The following is a 22483-nucleotide window of genomic DNA, read 5'->3' as shown; positions in this document are numbered from 1 at the left end:
TTTCCAACCAGTTGTCCTTTAGCCACAAGGTGTCCGCTTTGACAGTTTTTCGAGCCCATGCTCGGGCGTGTCGCTCTTTTTGAGAGGCAAAAAAAACGAGTGATGATCTCTCGCCGCTAAGCCATCAGCTGGATGATTGGCGGGCTATACTTAGCATTGGAGCGCGGGGACACGCAGCAAGGACCCTGGCTGATGTCCACGGCGCTAGAGTAGGGGAACCGGCAGGGAGCCAAGTAGAGGAAAGAGCCTGTAACGTGGGTCGATGAGGCCAGTGGAGAGAACTCAAACTCGTTGAGGTAAGGAGCAGAGATAGGGAGTGATAGGACTGGGCTCCTGGCCGGTGATGACCTCACCAGGAAGCCCGTGAGCGCTGCAGGCTTCAGGGAGGAAAGCTGACCCTTGTCGTGCCGTTGTGCGGCTGTGCAAGCACATGAAGCCTTTCCCTTTTGTATCGAGGCCATGCCCGATCAGACGCCCTGGTTGTTTGTGGACTGCCACGCCTTTCACTCGCGGTGGATCGCTTACTGGCTTGGGGACTTTTTGGCCTTGGAGCCAACTGTCATCGACTTCAGGCCTTGTAACGCAGAAGTCGAACTGTGTTGATTCCCACTTGGCTTTGCCGCCAGTTGCCGGTCAAACTGTGGACGGGCTTGGGCGTGTTTATGCACCTCGCAAACGCCAGTCGCTTCATCTTGCCCTGGGCTTGTTGTCACTCCGATTGTAAGGAAGGCCCCTTGTTCCACGCAGGGAGGGTACTAGGTACGAAGATTCGTGATAGAATCTGTAGACGGTGATGGGGATCACCAGACTGTCCCTGTTGGCGTGTCTGGGTGAGCACTCCGTACCTAGGCAGAAATGGGCGAGACAGCGAGGCACAGCAACAAACCACTTGTTGGTGATAGTTTGGGCTTCCGGCGTCCCAGAAGAACATCGGCAAGAAACGCAGGCATCGACAGCGGGACGGGCTGGACAGGCTGGACAGAAAAGAGCGTAGTCGCATGCTGGCTGCATTTTGGCCACTCAGTGAGGCATTGTGTCTCCGCTTTTCTATTTTTCCCTCGTCGCTCACCCTCCCATCCTCTTATTCCTCGACACACTCTTTGCGGTGCCATCATCGAACCACCCATGTTATCCACCTCTCAACCCACTCGCGCTGCAGCCCCTCGTCGGATCCTCATCCTCGAACGTACTCTTCCCCTTGCCTTTCCTCCATTCAGCCCGCTAGTCGCTCACTGCCACTAAGCCTGCCTCATCCCCAACTCACCAGTGACCGTCCAGACAGCGAAGGGGAAGATGCTCCCGTTCACTCGCCGAGTACGACTCCTGCGTGACCCGATCGAACACTGCCTTCTTGAGCCCTTTTGCGTTTCTGGCTGGTCGAGGCCGATATAGCCATTTCCTTCCCCTCCTCGGCTGCCTCTTTCACACTCCCGCTCCACCTATTCATCAACCCATTCCATCTTCCTTCGACATTTTTCCCGGCTCTGTTCGCAGACCATACTTTCGTTTATTCACACGAACCCAACATTCGCTTTTCAGACGCATTTGATATCCTCGTTCGTTAGGACTTTCAATCGCTCGAGTCCTACGCTTTCGATACGTTCGCTGAAAAGTACTCAAAAAGCGCCTTCTTCGCCTCAGTACCCCTTACCCACCTACTTGACCATTTCCGAGTCCGTCCGCCGTGTGAAAGACATTCGCTACTTTTGAACTTTGGATAACCAGTATAACTTGGTGCTGGTTGAAAGAATTCTCTGTTGGGTACCGAATACTTCAACCGATCCGCCCGTGTGCGGTATATCTACACTGCAGAGCGTCCGCACCAGCTGCGCTTACCACACCCCGGGGAATTCTGGTGTGTGGAATTTCTTCTCTCGAGAGGGCAGCAAGAAGATCAGCAAGTCATATTGTGACTGGTCGGGTTTGGAATCCAGACTTTTGGGTACGTATATCCTGGACGATTCGTTACCAGATTTGGAACCTGCTTCACGGCACAGACATTGCTCTACCAGCCCTTGCATCACAAATTTGATTCCTAATTTTTCTCCCTGTGAAATTGGATCCATATCCTGCCCAGGAAGTCTCTTGAATATCTCGCTAACATCCCTTGGTGACAGTTGTCTCAGGTTGAAAAAGACAAGTCTTCACTCTGTCAGCGTCTCTGCCCACCTGGGTATATTCAACACCTTCATCTCTAGCCTCTTACCTCAGCTCTTCTCCAGAAAGTAAGCAAAATAATTATCCAGGTCAAGGATTTGAAACTCGTCTGGCAATAGTTTGGCTAATCCATGGAATAGTTCGTTCCGTCCGTCTGGAATTCTTTGTTCTCGAGGCTAGCACTGAACCTCTCACCTGTTTGGAACCACGCAACAAGATTCCAAGTCTCAATTCAAATCGCGGCAAGCTCGATTTACCGACAGATCGTGGCATCGTCGCTTTTCCGGACAGCCTCCTAGACCTCGTCTCACGCCTAGGGGCAAAATACCTACCCATCCACCCACACTGCCACTCGAATGTTTATCACGAGAATCACGACCGTCAATTCCAAAGTCGGATCTCGATAGCATTTCCCATAGTCGTTCGCTCTGATTTGAGGAAACTCCGCCTCATATCCACCACACTCGTTTAGTAACCAGTCACTCGCTTTGTGCTTTTAAATCCCAAATTAGTTCTAACCCGCCAAACATTTCAATACCGTCAATCTGGCTTCGATCACTTACGGTCATCTTCAGGTGAGTGCAATCTACCATTCCTGTTTATGTCTTAGTCGTTGCATCGGCCTCAAAACCCAGGGGTTCTTCAAAATGATTCAAATACTGACACCGATCTCAGGCTCTCCCAGACTTGCCAGGCCCCTTCATAGTCGACGACTCCTACGATCCTGCAGTCTTCGAGGGAGAGCATTTTGCCAATCAATACCAGGAAGGCCTCGCGGCCAAACCTGGTCCGCTATTCCCAATGTCTGGTTATGGGAAGTCAGAGCTCGCAGGTATGTGTGTGAACATTTCAGATGCCACAGTCGCTTACTTGATGGTAGATTTCCCGCCTTCCGATGCTGAAAATCCAATGTTCTACGGCACATTCCTCCAAGCCCCGTACAATCACCACCATCTTCTACAGCCTACTGCAAACCAAGATGTCGACTTCCAATTCGTATCACAAGACATCAAACCTCCTGTTCAACATATGAGGAATTTCAGTCTTCCACACTCTCGGGCACCTTCAACAAACAGTATTCAACAGCCTAATCTGAAACGGAAAGCTTCGCTTGCTGAAGAGTACGATTTGCCAGCCCAGAAGAGAGCAGCAGTGGCACAGGTTCAAGTTCAGGATCCTCAGGGTGATTACTACGACCTCAGCGGTCAGACATCGCCGGGGACACCATTCGTACTCACCCCGACCGGCAGTACCGGGCTTCCAGTATGTGCTCCCAATTTTGCATCACCAAAACCGTCTGGCCACCATTACTCGACCTCGACGGCTTCCCAGGTCTCCTTGGCTGCTCCGTCACCGCATACACCTGCTTTCAACAGTCCTTCCTTTGCTACTGTGAAGAGCGAGCAAAGTCCTAAAGCACCAGTGACGCCCATTCCTCGACCAGCGACGAGCTCTCCATTGAAGTCATCGGTCCCTAAGTTGGTTCGCACCTCCACTATGCAACAGTCTCCTCCTGGCTCTTTCACTGGTATGGCCATCGGACAACCGCAAGCCTTCAATCCTTATGCCATGCACCCTCTAAAGGCGAATTTGAAGTTGAGCGGTGATCTGGAGACCATGAAAGAGGCCTGGACTCAGGATGAGAAAGAAGCTCGTCGCCGTCTCGTGGAATTTCGACGAAGCCAACTTAACAGCACCATCACGGCTGAATTCAAGCCTGTCGCACCACAAGACCGTCAGCCAAGCAGCATCTGCATCTCGTGCATCTGGTGGAAAGAGAAGAACGAATTCTACGTCACCTCGGTTGACACCATCTACCTACTCGAGGCTCTTGTTGGAGTGAGATTCACTGTCGAGGAAAAGAACCGCATCCGCAGGAATCTGGAAGGATTCAGGCCGATGACTGTTTCCAAACTCAAGCCAGACAGTGAGGAATTTTTCAAAGTCATCATGGGCTTCCCTCATCCCAAACCCCGCAACATCGAGAAGGATGTCAAGGTATTCCCATGGAAGATTCTGTCTACAGCATTGAAGAAGATCATCTCCAAGTACTCCGCAAGCTATTCTTCAACAGCTTCGGTCGTCAACTCGTCTTCAATGTATTCTGACAACCATGTGGTCGACTTCAGATACATGCCTTCACCTCAACAAGAGTACATGCCTGCAACTGGGTCTTACCCTGTCATGAATCCCGAAATGCACTACATGACGGCGCCCCAGCCGATGCGCATGCAAGCACCACCTCAGATCCCCGAGCTTCAACTTCAAGTGCCAGAATATAGGGCCTTCGATAACAATGGCCAATACTACTACCAATTGGTCCAGACTCCTCAAGGAGCCATGGCGATGCACCCGGGTCCGATGACGGCACCAATCAACCGCCCTAACATGGACTTCGCCTTCGCCAATGCCGGCACAGTCACCACTGCTCCGCACAGCGCTCCGGCGACCGCGTACCAACACACGTTCTTCGAAAACAACGAGTTCGTGCCTCCAATGCACTATCAGCAACACTGAACCGTGCCAAGTAATCAAGCGTTTTTCTTTTCTTGACTGTCCTTAGCATCTCATCATTTGTGCTCAGCACAGGGTCTTTCGGCACCCATTCCCCTGCACGGGAGTATTCTCTTTAATTGCACTCATTGTCACGGCGTCGACCAGGAAAAAAAAGGGAAAATGTATTAGGAAGAACGATGTCATGTACACAAATATTCTCTGTACACCAAAGATGGGGTTATGTCTTAGCGATTTATTATCTTGGGGAAATGGGTTGGCTGGTCTGGACAGTTTTCATTTTTCAACGCAAGCAGGGTTTTCTGGGAGTCGAGTTGGTCAAACTTGGCTCGCTCTCGGGAGTAATACTGATGTTGAGGGAGACTTGAAGCAAGCCGGGGTTATGTTCATGTATATGATTTGACGAAGCATAGATGATATGCCAGACGACCAGCAAACGCGATCCCGAGAGCGCAGCAACAACAGCAGCAATACATGAAAATTGATACTTTATTTTTTTGATTCTCATCCGTTGGCTTTGTGATTATCGTGGAGCACAGTACATCTGGTCGACAGAGTACTGGTACTGTGAAGTGGGTAAGATAGAGAGGCAAGTGTGGGCGAGGTAATATTAGTGGGTGGTCTTAGCCCCTTTGGGCGGGTATCAACATCGGCCGAAACCACCTGCGCGTCGCACAGCAATTTGCATCTTGTTTGCTACAGCAGTTGCCGACGAAATTATTGCTTGTTGCTTGCCGTTGGGATTATTACTCGTCGACGTCGTTGCCCTTCACTCGTGGCCAATTCAATGACCTGCTGACGATCTCGCCATCAACCTCGACTCATCTCGCGACGGAATAACTACTCTCAGCTCGCATCACCATGACGACGCCGACACCCACGCGCCGCCATCAGTCCTTCGAACCCACACCTTTCATTCCCTCGTCGAGCCCTACGGAAAGGAGCTCGAGTGTGAGTCCCGCGCGATCACTCAAGGGCCCGACCTACACGTTCACGCCCAAGCGCATCAAGTCTTTGCCTCGAGCTTGGGAGCGACGGCCCCTCACGCCATATGTCCCTCGTAATGACGTGCAGAAAATATGGAAGCGTGTGCCACTCGGAGAAATCAAGGCCAGTGCCGGCGATGGATGGAGAAAGCAACAAGGTGGGAACGTGAACGGCCGGCCTGTGAAGAGGTTGAAAGTTACACTTCAGGAGGGAGGTAAAGAGAATGTGATACAGTACTTGCCGTCGAAGTGGGAAGACGGCGTGGGGGTGAATAGTCCGAAACGAAAGGCGGTGCATACTGCCGGTGGGTTCGTTGCAGTCAATGCTGCGCCTCTAGGTGAAGACGATGACAATCCACCGGACGAGGTGGCTGGAGAAAAGGTCGATGTGGATCTTGAAGGGTCCAGCGTGACGAGAGTCGAGCTGGTGAACAATGGCTCCGAGCGCATTGAAATGGCGGGTGCGGATGGTGAAGTTCTACCTCCAGAAGAGCCAGGAGAGGATCGCCTCTCACGCGATGTCTTAGACAGTGTGGACTCTTCTACACGAAGTGAAGAAAAGGACCATACAGCCACGTTGAACTCTGAAGAGACCGCTGAGATTGAGGAGTCTGCAGTGACTTCGATTGCTCTAGATGAAACTCTAGATCCGGCACGGCAAACCCAGGAGTGCGAGGCTGATTCCCTATCAAACACTTCGCAAACAGCAAATCAAATCTTTTCATTATCTACAGACCACGACGATACAGCATACCTACACGACTTCCTTACTCGCGCCCGCGCACAGAAAGCAGCGAAACAGCAAGCAGAGGCAACGTCCCCAGACCAGGAAGCATCGCCGGTGCACGACATGGACACTAAAGGACCGGATGAGAGGACATCCTCTAATACTCCGACAACATGCCATGTCGAAAATATCCAGGAATCTACTGTACCCACATCTAACACATGTGATGGGACTCCAACACTTCAAGCTGATCAAGATACGGAGCCCAACGCAACCTCTCCACGACGGAGTTCAAGATTGACCACTCGACTTCCACGGCCACAGAAGCCCCTCACCACAGTTCCAAGCAACATCTCGCTCAAGAGGCTGAACGGGACCGAGTTCATCGCAACGCAACGTGAGACTCAGTCACTAGCAATGACGACAAGAGCAAACACGAAGAGAAACAAGGCTGACGCGATCAATGTTCAACTTAAACTGATCCAATTGGCAGCCGAACAAAAGGCACAGGCGGGACAAGTACGCCCGCCACAGCAGGTGCAGAAACAGGACGGTGCTGCCGAAAGGAAGAAAAGGAAAAGGACCAAGGTGGTGAGCTGGGACAACACGATCGCGAGATTCGAAGATGGAGAGGAGGTGTCGAATAGCAGTCTAAATCTGATGGAAGATGATACGGAAGCGCAAGGGCAGAACTTGTGCGTGGCCTCGACCGAGGACACGAGCGGGCCCGGTCGTTCGGAGATTGCGGAGAATCGGGACCAGACCGAGCAGCATGTTGAGGAGAGCAGAGAAAACGATGAGTTTCCCAGAGATGAAAAGAAGCAAGTCACCAGAAAGGTGCGTCGGTTGCGGAAGATGAACGTCGGAACCGTCAACGGGACACCTGCGCCGAAGAGACGAGCCAGTCTGGGGATTCCGGTACCTACGGGGGCGGCGAGCGCATTGCTTTCCAACGTCATGGGGGAGAGTACCGAGAGGGAGATGGCGGGATTCTTGGAGGAGGCCGCGAAACAGACCAGCATTGTCCCCATGGGTCGTGGTGAACGGGGGACGATGATGAATGCCTCTACCAAGCCTAGGATTTTGAGAAGGAGAACGTAATGTTTGGAGGGGAAAGGGAGTGTTGATGTTGTGTTTGATATGCCATCCAAGGGCAGTCCGTGTCGTTGCTTTTTTGTGTCCAGAGATTTGAAGCCTTTTCCTCTCAGGGCCTGAACATAAACATAGCATACTGCTACCTCTCTACCTCTCTGGACGTTCACGGCGTTACATTGTTGGTTTTGATTTTGAAAGTTTGAAAGCGACAGCGAGTTTTATGGCGAAAGGTGGGAAAGGCAGAATTGTGAAGGTGGCACATACATACGGGGATACCTCTTCTGTCATTTTTGGCCCTGGGGTTTTGTTTCAAGGTCCTGATGGCACCTGCATCTTTGTTTTCACTTCATCATGATCAATTGAGAATATAACTGAACATACGAAGCACCCTGGTTCGTTTTCGACCCTTTTCCCCTCTCAGGTCAGGGCCGCTTGAGCAACCGCGTGGGCTGATCTAATGACCTCGCAAGTGTCGTCGACGTATTCGCGACTCTTGGCCAGACCTCGGTCGGGGTGGTTGTAGTGACCAAAGGCGTGAGGCATCCCGGCGTAACATTTCATCGTGACCTTGTCGTCGTTGCCGTGCTTCTTCAAAATCTCGCCGTACGCGTGGGACTCGTCGCGGCTCAGGTCGAACTCGGCCGTGACGATGTGCGTGGGAGGTAGACGTTCAAAGTTGGAGGCCAGGATCGGCGAAGCTCTCCAGTCGTCGATCGCCGCCTTTCTGACTCCTATGGCGGTAGAAGTAATCAAGCACTCGTCAGTAATAATGTGATACAATGATTTCGGTTCCGGAGTACAACGAATCTCCGAGAGCCAACGGAGAGCGCCAAAACCACAGAGACGACGCTCGCTCACACAAACATACCATCAATGTCTGGGACCCAATAATCCATGAACCAGTCCATGCGACCACGAGGGCCCCACGGATTATGTGCAAAGAGCTCGACGCTCGGGTACTCGGTCGCAACCTCGGACTTTAGGGGCTCAGGCGCAATGGACCACCGGAAATCTACCGACGGGACGACCATCAGAGCCAGTTTGAGGTCAGGACCGCCCTCGTCTCTGGCCATGAGGGAGAGCACGGCGGCCATGTGTCCACCGGCAGAGAGACCTCCGATGGAGATGCTGTCCGGACGGACCGCCAGGGTTTCTGCGTTTTCGCCGACCTGAGAACATGGGGAGGGAGAGAGAAGGTCTCAGCAAACTCCATAGTTGTACGATGGAAAACACCACAGCACGCAAGAGATCTGTTGTCTCACCCATTTGATCGTGTCCCAGCAGTCGTAGATGGCGACTGGAAACAAAAACTCGGGTGCCATGCGGTAATCAACGTCAATAACCTTGATGCCAACTCTGGAGCAGACGCTCCGGCACCATGCGGCCTCGGAGTGAAGACCACCCAGGACCCAGCCACCTAGAAGGGCAGTCAAGCCATCAATGTCAGAGTGACAAAAAGCTCGTGTTGCCAAAGTACTGAGGGCCACATACCCCCATGCATGTTGATGTGAACGGGAAACGGGCCTGGGCCTTCCGGAGAATATACCCTGACCGTGATGGTGCCTTTGGGCTGTGACACGGGGACCATGATGTCTTCAACTCGGTGTACATCAGGTCCTGCTCCTCGTTAGCTGACGAAGTCATAGTCTTTGCGGATCAGAATCTACCAGGCCAGGTGGGATACGTGAAGCTATAGGCGGATGGATTCTTCCTGTACTCTTCAATCTTCACTTCATCTGCTCTTCGCTGATGTCTGCCATGTTCGTTCCATAGCTTGACCCATTCCGGATCCAGCTTGTCGGCATACTCAGCGGGAATGGCATGTTCAACGGACGCATCGAGGGTGGTGGCAGCCATGTTGAACTGGGAATATCGAGGGTGACAAAACTGCATAGGCACAATTCCAAGGAGCAGCGGTTGAGGGGAACAGTTCAGACCAACAAAACAAACGAGTCTTTGTGAGCTCAACCTTCTGCATACCGATCACACGATACGCCCAACGGGGACGTTGCTTGATCCGTTGTCGCTTCAGTGCTCCGTACTAATAGTAATTTCACCCATACAGGGAAATACCCACAGCTCCTTCACTATTGGTGGCATTGACGGCGTACGATAGGGGTCCTCGACTGGACCAAATGATAAGATATATCTGTGGACGATCCACTTAAGTATGGGGATTGCCGATGATTCATCCTTGTCGCTTCATACTTGCGCCAGGTCGATTATCACTCTGCTCAAAAGTCCGTAGCGTCTTCATGCTGGGCATTGGGCCATGGCTGCGGAGTGAGTGAGTCGCATATCCTTAAAAGCTAGGGTTGGCACCTCCTGCTTGGATCTATCGGTTGTCTCTCTCACTTTCAGGCTCATTTCTGCCATTTTTGCGAAAACCCACCAAGCCCCCAGTCTTGTCACTATCCTACAATGATGAGTGGTAGCAGCAGCATCAAAGTCTCGGACATGAATCGCCCAGCCGATACCGAGCCTGAAGGCCACGGGAAGCTGCGCCGTGTGCCTGGCCGCATACCATGGGTGTTGTTTTTGATCTGTGTCATCGAGGTAAAGAGCCTTTTCTTTCCCTCGTGCGCGAGCCATGGCCTTGCGTCTAATCATGTGGCTTGTAGTTTGGAGAACGATTCGTCTATCTTGGAATCACGGCTCCGTTCCAGAATTATATCCAGTAGGTTCGTCCACGGAAGACATTTTTTGGCCACGCACGACTAAACAGTGGCCCAGACAACCTTATGACCCTGGGTCACGGATTCCTGGCGCCCTCGGCAAGGGACAGGCTGTTGGAACTGCCCTGAGTGACTTTTTCAAATTCTGGTCGTATCTTTGCGTTGTGTTTGGCGGCATCACTGCTGGTGAGAATGGACCGTGGTCGATAAGAGGATATTATAGCGTTGGCTAACATGACTGGATATCCAGACCAATATCTCGGGAAATACAAAACCATCTTGGCATCATCTCCCATCTACATAGGGGGACTGGTGCTCCTCGTCGCCACTGCCACACCTGCGGCGATTCGAGCTGGCGCATCAATGGGCGGCCTGGTTTCGTCCATGATTTTGATCGGCATAGGAACGGGCGGTCTGAAGGCGTGTATTGCACCAATGTGTGGAGAACAAAACACGGAGAAAGGACAGCATGTCGAGACTCTCGAAACAGGAGAGACCGTGTTGGTCGACCATGATCTGACCACGGCGAGGATCTTCATGTGGTATTATTGGGCTGCCAACGTCGGGTCTTTGTCATCGCTCTTGACCGTGGAAATCGAGAACCACAAGGGCTTCTGGCTTGCCTACCTAGTTCCATTGTTGTGAGTGAAAACATGGCGGGGTACCAATATCGTCAGCCCAACGGCTACTGACGTGCAACCAGAGTCTTCTTGGTTGTTCTGGCGGTTTTTGTCGGCTTCAACCACAAAATCAAAAAGTCGAGACCCCAAGGTTCGCCCATCTTGGACGCTACCAGGGCTCTGATGATCGGATTCAAGGAGAAGTCATTTGACAAGGCGAAGCCTTCCTCTCTGCGGGCCCGCGAGCGGCTTCATCGCTACAAATTTGCTCAGGAAGAGAGATATACCGACCTCTACGTTGAACAGGTCAAGAGTGGCTTGTTGGCGTGCAAGGTGAGTCCAAGAGAGAGCTGTTGGTGAAGACAACCAAGAGCTGACTTGGGTCTTTCCCTAGTATTTTCTGTTGTTTCCCTTTTATTTCATCTGCTGGACTCAGATCTTCAACAACCTGATTTCTCAGGCTGGATCGATGAAGCTTGGAGGCACACCCAACGACTTGATGCAGAACCTGGAAACGATTTTCATGCTCAGCTTCATTCCGATCCTCGATCGTACGTGGCTATTATCTCTACCACTGTTGCCGCAACTAACATGTCATAGTTATGATATATCCTGCCCTCCGTAAGGCGGGAATATCATTCAACCCTATTCTGCGTATCTTTGTCGGCTTCATGTGTGCCGCACTTGGGATGGTGTATGCATGTGTTCTGCAATACTTCATCTACCACCGTCCTGAGAATAGCATCCCTGTCTGGATTCAAGCTCCATCCTACGTCTTTGGAGCCTTATCGGAGATCTTTGTGATTGTAACGGGCCTTGAGGTGGCCTTTTTGAAAGCGCCAGACAATCTTCGAGCTTTTGTTTCATCAATTTTCTGGATCACCATAGCCCTGGGGGCGGCCATTGGTATTGCACTAGCTCCGGTCTCTCAAGATCCATACATGGTCTGGACATATGCGGGTTTGGCTATCGGAGCATTTGTGGCGGGATGTGTCTTCTTCGTCTGCTTCAGACACTCCATCAGTGGCGAGGTTCCACTCACTGTAGGCCTGGAAGCTGCAGAGGAGCCTTCTTTTAACGGTCCTGGTGCCGCTGGGTCCGATCCTCTGAGCGGCAAGGTTGCATGAACAACATGTCTTTTGGCGCTCTGTAGTCGACGAATGTAGGAAAACTTGAGCGGCTGCGACTGGAGCGCTATCCCAGTGCTCGTCCAAGTATAAAACTTTAGCAGGCACTGTACATAATCCAAGTAATATGGGCATCTCCAGAGAGATTGTGAACCTGGTACGACCTTAATAAAAACAGTCAGCATGTCGATGCTCCCATTCAGGCCTGACGCCGACCAGTGCCCCCAGTCGTAACAGCAAATGGGAAGTGGCTGAAATGAATGCTTAAGGTATCAGTACCGCGTTGTGCTGTAGACAACATCAGGGTAATGAGGGACGGTCATGAGAGCATGGCCTTACGTATACACTCTCAGATACGATGTTTTGTCTCCTCTGAACAAGCCCGACACCTGTAAGATCGAACATTTTTCATTCTTACGCAAACGATACTGGAAAAAAGCGCCAGAACAAGTTTGCTTGAGACTGCTTGGAGTCACCTTTGTGTTCGAAGGTCATGGCGGAAAAAAATGTAGTTGTTGGCGGGTAGGTGCCAACCTTGAGTTCGTTATCATCGCATGCCATCGTTTGAAAAATATCATAGACCGGGAACTGACTGAATCGACTCGGTAAACCCTAGAGCTTGCGTGAATGGCATGACAACTGCACTCCTCTTGTCGCAAAACCCTAGGTACCCATCACGGTGTCTGATTGAGGCCGGTCCGAAAGGGAGGCACTCGTTTCCAGACTGAACGGCTGGGAGGCTGTCTGATTGTCCATAACTATGGACACGGAAGATGTGGGTATCGAGCGAGTTATGGAGGTGCCCAGGCGGCTGCAGATTTGGTTGCCAAGGCCTTGTCTGATCGAGCATGTTTGTGACCAGCAGCGGCCAAGCCAACAGTGGGAGGTGCATACCATGGCGTTTATGATCACCGTTCTAGGCATCCAGGAGTGAGGCGTGAGCTTCCAGCATGAAATAGGTTTCGAATGGGTTTGGAGGGGGCGTCTAGAGGTTTTCAGTGTAAGGATGTGCTGAGCTGTAACGCACTCTCTACCGCCGGAGGGAGATTAAAGATATTGCCAAAACCCTTCCAATGAAAGCTGTCAAGGCGAAGTAGTGGGAAGCGTAATATATCAAATGATTTTGACTGAAGACGGAGAGATTGTCGAGTGATGTCTAGAGCAGCCTTGGACTGCAACGCTTCTCCTTCCGATTCCGATATCACTAGCAGCAGGACTGCAAGTTGGCCTATGGTGGACCATGAGAGCGCTGACCCTGTTGGTGTGGGGAGTGTCAGAACTGTCATCCTTCATCGTGTTACATGGCAATACAACTCACAGAATGGCCAAAATGCGTGCACACGGGTGTGATCTAGTGCAGAGGTGAAGGCTGTGCTGGCAGCAAGAGCGCGTGAAGCAGCCGTCCGCCAGCGCAAAAACGCCTCTTTCTCTGCAACAGTGTCGGTGCTGTGAGCAATATGTCCTCGTTCCAGGTTCTGAAAGGGTCGATAGATGGCTCTTAGGATCATGATCTTGATGGCATGGTAGCCCAGATGCAATATGCCGGACGAGTCAACATCGTGCATTGAGGTAGGTAGATGAACCTGTTGATAGTCCTGGTACCAACGCGTAACCTGGTCCATAAGAGGGTGAGCCGTCCGCAGCGTGAGACGGAAGTCCACGGCCAGTGCTTGTACTGCACGAAGGGAGCTGGTTTCGCGTCAGCAGATTGTCACAATTGTCTCGGACTTTCCCACAAGAGGTTGGCCAGCACTGAGGTCAAAATCTGGCTCAGTTGCACTAGCGGTATAAAGACCTCACAGACACCGAGAGCGAGCTCAGATTCTTCGAAGTCTGCCGCATGAGGCGGAGGTACCATCCAATTCGACTCGTCGATCAGAGGAATTCGGCCCAAAGCGGCGGCGAGCCAAGCATCCACACAGCGAACAGCCCAAGATAGAATCCTTCGCAATATGATCTCCTCATGTGATAATGTCCATTCACTTGGATCGTGAAACAAGCCTAAACCTTGAGCCATGGCGACTAACGTCCCGTGCAGAGCCCATCTAGCGGCAGTTTCAGGCATAAGCAAATTCTCTGGAGGTGCTAAGAGGATGAGAAGCGCCGTCTGAACGTGTGCCAAGGTTGGCTCGTTGGAGTCTCGATGCAGTGCCGCTGTCGCCATCCCCGCCAGTTGCTTGCTGGGAAAGGTCTCATATACTATCTGGATGCATAGATAATCGTCAAAGCCGGAAAATCGTTGCGCGAGCAGATAGATGGCAGCGAGCAGATGTGGAGGGCTTTCAGTGGGTGTGGGTTTGCTAGTGGTTCTGAGGATAGGGAATTGGGGGAAGATGAATTGATAAAATCTAGGTCGTGGTCAGTCATGGAGATCAGGGCTTGGGCTATACTTGCAGCTCAATCAACCGTATCCCGATTTGTGGATCGACTATCCTATTGAGTTCGGCTCTCTCTTTGTCTTCGACCTTCGGGGAGGAGCGGTCCAAGGAGACCACGAATGAGATGGGATGAATACCATCGAAGACGGAGTGTATAGCAAGTCGCTTGAAATAGTAAACGTTGTGGGTATCGTATCGATATTGACATAAATTGGAGGGGTCCATGTCGCCCGTGAGACCACATAATTGACTGGCTGCGTTTGCCGGGATGGAAGTCTTCTCAGACTCGGAAGGGGACGACATGCTGGTCCCGACCGTCATCGCTGCAGTACTGCGTGTGTTCTCGTTATCAGCCGCGTCAATCCGGAAGGGCGTAGGCCACCTGTCCAATCCAGCCATCACCGCGGTAGTGGCGAATGGATCTTCTTGGGGAGTGAAAGCGTCCAACTGAGCAAAGATGTCAATACTATCGTCAAAATTATCCAAGTCCAGAGGCATTGTCGTATCTTCGCGAGCACCAAAGTCATGCTGGAGACTTGACACAGCATCACAGGCAACCCCGGCGGCGCTTGGAGCGTCTCCCGGTTGAGATGTCGCTGGAGTCTTCTTCCGTGGTTTTGCGGGTTCGTCAAAGGTACACAGTCGATTGTAAGACCTGCAAAGTTTACATGGCAAGGCCGCATCAATTCGACAGGCAACTTTGCGTGAACGACAGAAATCACAGGCTCGCTGGGATTTGCTCATGTAACGGCGTTTACTGGAGGCGACAGCAACCATGGCTGCTTCACCTCGATCCATTGCTGGAGATGAGGGCATTTGGGGTTGCAGTCATTGAGCTGGCAGCTCTGATCACACTGTTAACGTCGCAGATGGAGGCAGATGTTGCTCGTCATTGATCTCAAGACGAGGGAGAGAGCGACTGAGGTTGCGATGCTGGCCTCGGCTAAGTTGCCTCGGACTTGTCAGCTCAAATCCGGTGGTTTTCGACACCTTATCATGTTCTTTCGAAAGGTATTGATTGAACTACTAATATTGAGACGCTTTATATGAACCTGGTTATATCTACCCTGGTATCTAGGTAGACAAGTTCGAGATATATTGAGAAAATACGGCTTAACATGGTTCTATGTGTCACGTCTCTACTTTTCAACGAGGACTCTGTACAAAAAAAAAGGCAACAACCCGCACCTTACAACTCATCATGTCGCGTGTACTTCTCAGCAATAATGCTTTGCACTTCAAGAGGAAAGTACGCCTGGCCTAGGCCACCCCAGGTCACTGCCGGTAGGTCTGTTCGCATCTCCCAAATTGCGGTCGATGGGAGCTCAGCGGCCAGTTCTTTCTTCACAGCATCAACTTCATCCATGACTCTCATGAGATTGCCACCCATGACATTCTGTGTATCTTCTTCGGTCCAGCCTCTCGAGAGAAGTTCGGCAACCTAAATAGGATCAGCCATCAAGAGCCACGAATCAAGCCACATTTATTCTTACCAGAACCGGATATTTGCTGGCATCTTCAAGTCCCTCGACCGAAGCGTACATGCCGTCAAAATCCGAGGCAATGCCAACATGTTGCTTCCCCACGATATTGGCTATGTGCTCGATATGGTCCGCCACTCGGGACACGTTGGCCCCGGGGGTGTCCGTCGGTCCAATGAAGGGAGGATAGAACACTGACTGAATCACGCCTTTATTTTGGCCTGGTCCATCGCCAATCAAGCGCAGAATCTCGTCAGGCACATTGCGCGGATGGTCCCATAACGCCCGGGCTCCAGAATGTGTCCATACTACGGGCGCTTTGGAGAGCAAAATGGCTTCTCGCGCAGTCTCATCCGACGTATGCGATAAGTCCACCATGATACCGACTCGGTTTAACTCGTGGATCAACTGACGACCGAGCTCCGTTAGGCCATTGTTATGATGCGCTTTTTTTATAGGCGCACCAGCACCAGCAGAGGAAGCAAAGGATGAATGGCAGGTGTGCGTCAAGGTCAAGTATCGCACTCCAAGCTGTGCGAATATCCTCAAAACTGCGAGCGAATTTCCCAACTGGTGTGAACCCTCCATGCCAATGAGGCAAGCGATCTTACCGGCATCGAAAGCTTCTGTAATGTCGCGAGAAGAGTGTGCATACTGCAGGTAGTCAGGATGTCGATCTATCATGTTCTGAATCAAGTCCACCATCTCCAGAGCGTCCCGGACTGCGCTGGTTGGTGTATTAAAGTCGAGGCCTGGATTCTCGCCCACAAGTTCGTGACATGGAGTCCATACCGACCAAAATGTTGCCCCAAGTCGGCCCTCACGCATTCGAGGTATGTCGACATGACCTGGATACGACTCGTTGATCTGAGAGACGGCTTCCAGTGGGCTTCGATCTGCGATATCCGGGTGAGCATTCTTCAGCTGCTCGAGGGGTGTCGGCACCTACTCAAAGATCGTATGATTTGAGGCAAGTCAACATGAGTGTCAATCAGCGGACTCGATTCCATCAGCTTGATAGCCTGGTCGTAGTAGTTATGGCCAGCATGGACCTGTAGACTGAGGGCCAGACCTATCATCATCCATTTCCATGCCATCCTGACCCCAAGGTATTGTATGTGCACCATTTACCCGCGCTTTAAGACACAAGAAGAAATCGAGGAATAGTAGTGTCATTTGTGGCGTCACAGTCGAGTCGCTCAAGACTAGCAATCCATCTACAGCAAAGACAGACCCATGTATGTATGTACGGCATCGGTGCTCGTTCGACGCCTTTCTCCGTCTGCGATTCACCTCAGTAATGCCAATCGCCCCAACACGGCATCGTGGCTCATTCGACGGCTTTGTCGGGTTCGCAGACCCACTGAACCTGTTACCGAACATCTTTTCCTATCTTGAAACACCAATGGCAGTGCCTTTTCAGTTTAGTTGATCAAGGGTAATATTTGGCAGAGAAGATGCCTGCTTTCACGTCTCTTTGCTCGATCCTACTTGATCCTAGAAGAGCTTCGGGGTCATGAACGCAACAGAACGCGGCCTTCCACTTTTATTGGCACTAGAAGCGATCGCGGACGATGGGCATGTCACGTACTTCAGAGACCTATGTAGGACCAATCAAGTATCGTGGAATATAATCCAGCCATACGGACCTCGAATACATTTTCGCGGTCATCGGCAAGGTACTCCAACAACCATCTATTCTTGTTTTGTTGTTTCATGTGCTGTGATGCTACTGAATGTAAGAGGTCATGATGGAGTCGGCAGAATCAATTCCTCCTTGGTAAACGGAGAAAATCTGAAAGTAACGGAGTTCCGGACTTTAGCATCCATGTCCGGGGTCAGCCAGTCATTACTCCTTGTCTCTTGAAGAATGTACTACTGCAATGCTTTACGAAGGACCAGTTTACGAGTACTTACTAGTTAGGTGCCTTGCCTACGGTTGCACTCCGTATGGAGAGTTTTTGGTTTGAGAAAAAAGATCGGAGATACAGAAACATGTTACACCCTTTTTCTCCGGTGACCGAAGGCTTGAATGTAAGGAGGTGCTGCATGGTATGACCTGGGTAACTATGCTGCTGGGTGAAGTGAACTATGAGTATATAAAGAAGTCATGACCTCGGGTTAAGGTGAGAAAATGGTACTCACACCCTTCATCGTTCTCTAACCATCCTTCAATACATTTTCATCTTCATACTCCCCTTGTACTACTTTACCTTTTGTCTAGCAGTATTCAGTGCCTAGGTATACAGACACCATGTCTCGCTCGACCAATTCATCCTCGACCGCACTCCCACCGACCCACCGCGCCCTCAGACAGGACACGTACGCCTCGCGTCCCACGGTCCAACAGATTCAAACTCCCCAACCGACACCGGGCAGCGCGGTGCTCAAGGTCGAAGCTGCCAACGTCATCTCCTACACCAAGGACATCTACAACGGGGTGAGAAAGTACCCTTACCCTACCCCACTGACGTTGGGATCCAGCGCCATCGGACGCATCGTCGCGTTGGGTCCCGACGCCACGACCTTGCGGGTCGGTGACCTGTGTTTCTTGGACATCACCATCTCCGGTCGAGACGACGTCGACGGAAACGCCAACAGCACTTTTCTCTCGGCCATCCATGACGGTTTCGGTGCCGCGAGTAAAGGACTCATGTCCCAGGCCTGGCGGGACGGTACTTACGCCGAGTACGTTCGCTGGCCCCTCGAGAATTGTCACCGAGTCGACGAGACCAAAATGTTCAAGGCCCGAGGCTACAATGTCCAAGACCTCATGTACATATCCAAAATCATGGTGCCTTACGGGGGCATGGGGCCCGGTTGTGTCGACGTCAAGCCCGGGGAGACGGTCATCGTGAGTCCGGCCACCGGAAGTTTCGGTAGTGCTGCGGTGCATGTCGCATTGAGCCTTGGTGCGGGAAAGGTTGTCGCCATGGGTCGAAACGTCGACGTCCTGGAGAAGGTCAAAAGTGTCGCCGGTGGTGGTGGTGGTGGTGGTGGTGAGAGAGTGGTGTGTGTCAAACTCACGGGTGATTACCAGACGGACTTGGATGCTTTGAAAGTTGCGACTGCCGACGACGGTGGTGCAGATGTCTTTTTCGACACGAGTCCTCCCGCCGCGGCCGGGTCGACACACGTCAAGGCCGGGATCATGAGTTTGAAAAAGGGCGGGAGGTGTGTCTTGATGGGTGGCATTGCGGGGGACGTGGCCCTGCCACACTTGAAAATCATGCATTGGGGCATCACGATCAAGGGCAAATGGATGTTTGAGCCGGTCGACGTCAAGAGGATGATCAACTTGATCGAGACGGGTGTCGTCAAGTTGCACAATCCGGAAAAGGGTGAGCCAATGATTGGGGCAAAGTGTTTGGGAACGTTTGGGTTGGACGATTGGGAAAAGGCTTTTGATGAGGCCGAAAGGGTGGGGAGTGATGGATATATTTTGTTGAAACCCTGAGGTTTGAGGACAAGGTACTTTGATATTGTCATTCTGATTCTAGTTGTGATACTAGTTCTCATTCTAGTTCTGATTCTCGTCCCGTCTATGCAAATAATAACAAAATAGTAATACCGTTCATCTCCCACCGATTTGTTTTTTTGCAACCGGTGGGATCCAACACAATGCCACGTTCAAGGCTATCGTAATCACCCCGATGATCCAAAAAGATTTCGCGTAACTGTTGGGATGATACCTGAAGATGATGGCGAAAATCACTCCTCCAAAATTGCCCATGGCCCCGGTCATACCACTCACCACCCCGTTGGCGGAAGGGATGACGTGAGGGACCAAGGCGAAGTTGGCCCCGTTGCCACCTTCCAGAAAAAAAGCCATACCGGCCATCAACCCGAACATTGTGCTCTGGTCGTGGGGGTCCAAAACACCGATGACGATCAAAAAGACACCCGTGACGATCCCGAGCAGGTGGATCCAGACCTTTTTGACCCAGACGCTTCGTTGCCCGTGGCCTGAGCAGGTCTTCCGGAACAGCAAGTCCGCGATGACACCGCCCAAAGGTCGGAACACGATGTTCAACAGACCAAACATTGCTGCCCACCTTCCCGAGGTCGTCTGACCCAGAGATTTGAAATTCTTTTGATAATAGTTGCCCAAGATACTGTTGATGGCCAACTCTCCGCCGAAGCTGCAAAAGTAACAAAACGCCAGCACCAACGTCTGGGGGGAGAACATGACGGTCACGATTTCCTTGGGTGTGGGCTGGACAACGACCTCGCCCCGCGCGGTGTCGGGCATTTGCTGTTCCGTCATCTGGGCCTCGTGGTCCGCGAACTGCTGGGACTCTGGCTTGCGTTGTCGTTCACCCGTGGCGTCGTCGTCGAATTGCAGCTTTTTCTCACCTGTTCCGGTCTCGAGCACGGACGGCTGCGGTGAGGAAGCGCCGTCTGGAGAAGGGTAGTAGGTGGGCCTGTCCATGATGCCGGCTCTGGGGGCGTCGACGAGCAGTGTGGTCTGGACGCCGTGAGCCGCGAGGTTGGCTCGAGCGACATCGTGCCGCTCACTCCATTTGCCATCCGGGGTGTCTTGACAGAGGAAGAGGATGCACAGAGCCGTGAAGACGATGACGATACCCGGGACGACAAAGGCGACTCGCCACGCTGTGTGAGGAGTCAACCCTCGATCGAGCAGGGAGTCATAGATGGATGGCATCAAGCTGGTGGGGTTGGAATTTGTTTAGTACATATCCAAGCGGCATGGACAACAAGGAAGAAAAACTCACAAATATGTAACGCCGCCGCCGGCATTGCCCCAGCCAGCGGCAATGGCGTTGGCCGTGCCTACGACGTTCTTGTCAAAGAAGCCCGTCGACCATACTTGGCATGGCACGAAGCTACCACCGAGGATACCGATGAAGAATCGTAGCGCGAAGAGTTGGCCCTTGTTATATGCGGTCCCTGAGAGGAAGGTAGGGATGGCGCCGATCAGGAGACATCCGGCAAATGTGTATCGTGGGCCGTATCTATCACAGCAAGGTCCGGCAATGAGGCGCACCAAGAGTGTGGCGCAAAGGGCGATGATGTTCGAATTGGACACGTCGGTCTTGGTCAGGTGGAGGTCCTTTTGAATGGTATCGTGCAACTTATTGATGTGTTAGCAAAAGCAGCCCCTAAAAAAACAATATTGATTATGTCCATGATGACGAACTCCTGACTTACCAACGGTGGGAACGCATACCAACTCCAGAAAGCGACAAAGAAACCGAACCATGAAAAGAAGAAAACCCGACCATATAGGTTGATGACGTTGAAAAGTGGAATGGATCGTGCCTTGTGGGTGATAGGGTTGACCTCCGGTGCCTGAAATAGTGTGGCGAGGCGCATGATGAAAGGATACCGAATCACCGAGTGTCAGTATGCTGGAATGGACACTCGAAGATGAGGTTTCGGGACTGTAGGTCGATGTTGTCCTCTTTCTGGAAGATGTCGAATGGACGATGAATATCAACTATTGATGAAAGGTAGGTTGAGAAGCGGGTACATATATGTAGACCGACAACGAGTAAGCACTCGCTTTGTCCACGTACCCTCGGCGTGGCTGACCACAGGCTTGGGACTGATACGATGTTTGTGTGCTTTCTCCGGGGGGCATAGCCCAACTTGGGCTCGTTGTGAGTATGGACGTACAATTAGACCAGCAAATCCGCGGCAGATCTGCTTCCAGAGATCGAAGTCCAACGGACGAATCAACAACAATCAAACACGAGCCACCATTTGACTGGTGCCAGGGTGTTGCTGATAACGGTGCAAAATATGGGTCCTGGTGGTCTTCAGCAAGACCCAGTTGATCTTCTGTGAGTTCCGAGGCGAAACGTTTGCACAGCGATATTGTGTTCGAACAAGAATACTTGGACAAATACCAAATGTCGTGTCTGTTCAATCTGCGTCCTCGGAAGTCGTTGGTACAAGAATGATCCCATAGCCAGGATATTGCTTTTGTTCTTTATCTCTGCTCGATGAGAGTCTTGGGCCCATTCAGACCCTACGCCGTATTTAGAGTCTGCATAATTATCACCAGGTGATCTCGTTGACCTTAATAGGCATTACTGCTTCAGGAACGACACGGTCTTGTGGTCTTGCCTGTGTCGAGGGGAGATGCCGGGATATGCCCAAGCGTCTGTTTCGATGCACGTAGGTGAAGCAGTAAGTGCGGCTAGTAGATCTATCCTAGATGTGAGGCTGGGTGAAAATTGATTGGGTGTATGACGGGCAATTTCTGGGAAGATCTTGATGCTGGTGGTGGTGATGCTGATGGTGGCCTGGAAAAACAGCCCATGAGATACAGACTCCCATGTCTAGGGCCACCCTGATGGATGGCGCAAGGGGTGAAGTCGCACAAGGTAACGAAGTGGTGATGATGATGTGGTTGGACAAGGCTTATCTCTCCCACGTGCATGTCGGTGTAAGGGAGAGTAAAGAAGGTGGATCCTTCTTATCTGCTGCTGTTCTCTCGGTCATTGATAAGGCTGTCTTTCGTCTCGTATGTATATGTTCTTTGCATTCTCCGCGGGATTATTGATTCTATCCGTACAGAGGACTATCGCTCGTGTCAATCGTGAAAGCACATTTTTGTGACAACAAAAAACTCCGCATTGATGTCGACCTGGCTTCGAGCTCGACTGTTGTTGGCCTGACGCAGGGTCAATCTCGCGTACCTCGGTACCACTGGATTGAGCATGCGTAAGACTTCCGATTATCATCCTAGTGGTC

The 22483-nt window shown here is 51.6% G+C and overlaps 8 protein-coding genes across 8 annotated transcripts; 4 read left to right on the top strand and 4 right to left on the bottom strand.

The window, feature by feature from the left end:
• Positions 1–2958: 2958 nt before the first annotated feature.
• On the top strand, positions 2959–4674 carry PV06_03813 (uncharacterized protein; the record flags this gene model as incomplete). The annotated part of the gene is made up of 2 exons (XM_016404631.1): positions 2959–2989; positions 3038–4674. The coding sequence occupies 2 exons, from the start codon at positions 2959–2961 to the stop codon at positions 4672–4674; spliced, it is 1668 nt and encodes a 555-aa protein (XP_016265636.1).
• Positions 4675–5532: 858 nt separating this feature from the next.
• Positions 5533–7485, top strand: PV06_03812 (uncharacterized protein; the record flags this gene model as incomplete). Its single annotated transcript, XM_016404630.1, has 1 exon — positions 5533–7485. The coding sequence occupies one exon, from the start codon at positions 5533–5535 to the stop codon at positions 7483–7485; it is 1953 nt and encodes a 650-aa protein (XP_016265635.1).
• A 273-nt stretch (positions 7486–7758) lies between these two features.
• On the bottom strand, positions 7759–9637 carry PV06_03811 (uncharacterized protein). The gene is made up of 5 exons (XM_016404629.1): positions 9147–9637; positions 8971–9096; positions 8742–8896; positions 8348–8648; positions 7759–8210 (listed from the first exon to the last, which is right to left on the bottom strand). The coding sequence occupies exons 1-5, from the start codon at positions 9370–9372 to the stop codon at positions 7897–7899; spliced, it is 1122 nt and encodes a 373-aa protein (XP_016265634.1). The 5' UTR covers positions 9373–9637; the 3' UTR covers positions 7759–7896.
• Positions 9638–9652: 15 nt separating this feature from the next.
• Positions 9653–10248, bottom strand: PV06_03810 (uncharacterized protein). The gene has a single exon (XM_016404628.1). It carries the CDS (start codon positions 10087–10089, stop codon positions 9733–9735), a length of 357 nt encoding a protein of 118 aa, XP_016265633.1. The 5' UTR covers positions 10090–10248; the 3' UTR covers positions 9653–9732.
• A 140-nt stretch (positions 10249–10388) lies between these two features.
• PV06_03809 (uncharacterized protein) lies at positions 10389–11901 on the top strand (the record flags this gene model as incomplete). Its single annotated transcript, XM_016404627.1, has 4 exons — positions 10389–10795; positions 10858–11107; positions 11169–11325; positions 11375–11901. 4 exons carry the CDS (start codon positions 10389–10391, stop codon positions 11899–11901), a joined length of 1341 nt encoding a protein of 446 aa, XP_016265632.1.
• Positions 11902–12817: 916 nt separating this feature from the next.
• Positions 12818–15077, bottom strand: PV06_03808 (uncharacterized protein; the record flags this gene model as incomplete). The annotated part of the gene is made up of 5 exons (XM_016404626.1): positions 12818–12886; positions 12936–13156; positions 13220–13590; positions 13638–14249; positions 14296–15077. The coding sequence occupies 5 exons, from the start codon at positions 15075–15077 to the stop codon at positions 12818–12820; spliced, it is 2055 nt and encodes a 684-aa protein (XP_016265631.1).
• A 2937-nt stretch (positions 15078–18014) lies between these two features.
• On the top strand, positions 18015–19217 carry PV06_03807 (uncharacterized protein; the record flags this gene model as incomplete). Its single annotated transcript, XM_016404625.1, has 1 exon — positions 18015–19217. One exon carries the CDS (start codon positions 18015–18017, stop codon positions 19215–19217), a length of 1203 nt encoding a protein of 400 aa, XP_016265630.1.
• Positions 19218–19266: 49 nt separating this feature from the next.
• On the bottom strand, positions 19267–21844 carry PV06_03806 (uncharacterized protein). The gene is made up of 3 exons (XM_016404624.1): positions 20933–21844; positions 20497–20855; positions 19267–20430 (listed from the first exon to the last, which is right to left on the bottom strand). Exons 1-3 carry the CDS (start codon positions 21095–21097, stop codon positions 19335–19337), a joined length of 1620 nt encoding a protein of 539 aa, XP_016265629.1. The 5' UTR covers positions 21098–21844; the 3' UTR covers positions 19267–19334.
• Between the last annotated feature and the right edge of the window lie 639 nt (positions 21845–22483).

Source organism: Exophiala oligosperma (assembly GCF_000835515.1).
Source record: "Exophiala oligosperma strain CBS 72588 unplaced genomic scaffold supercont1.3, whole genome shotgun sequence".
Lineage (NCBI taxonomy): Eukaryota > Fungi > Ascomycota > Eurotiomycetes > Chaetothyriales > Herpotrichiellaceae > Exophiala > Exophiala oligosperma.
The sequence above is the reverse complement of the archived record's forward strand: the minus strand, read 5'-3'. Positions and strand labels throughout refer to the sequence as shown.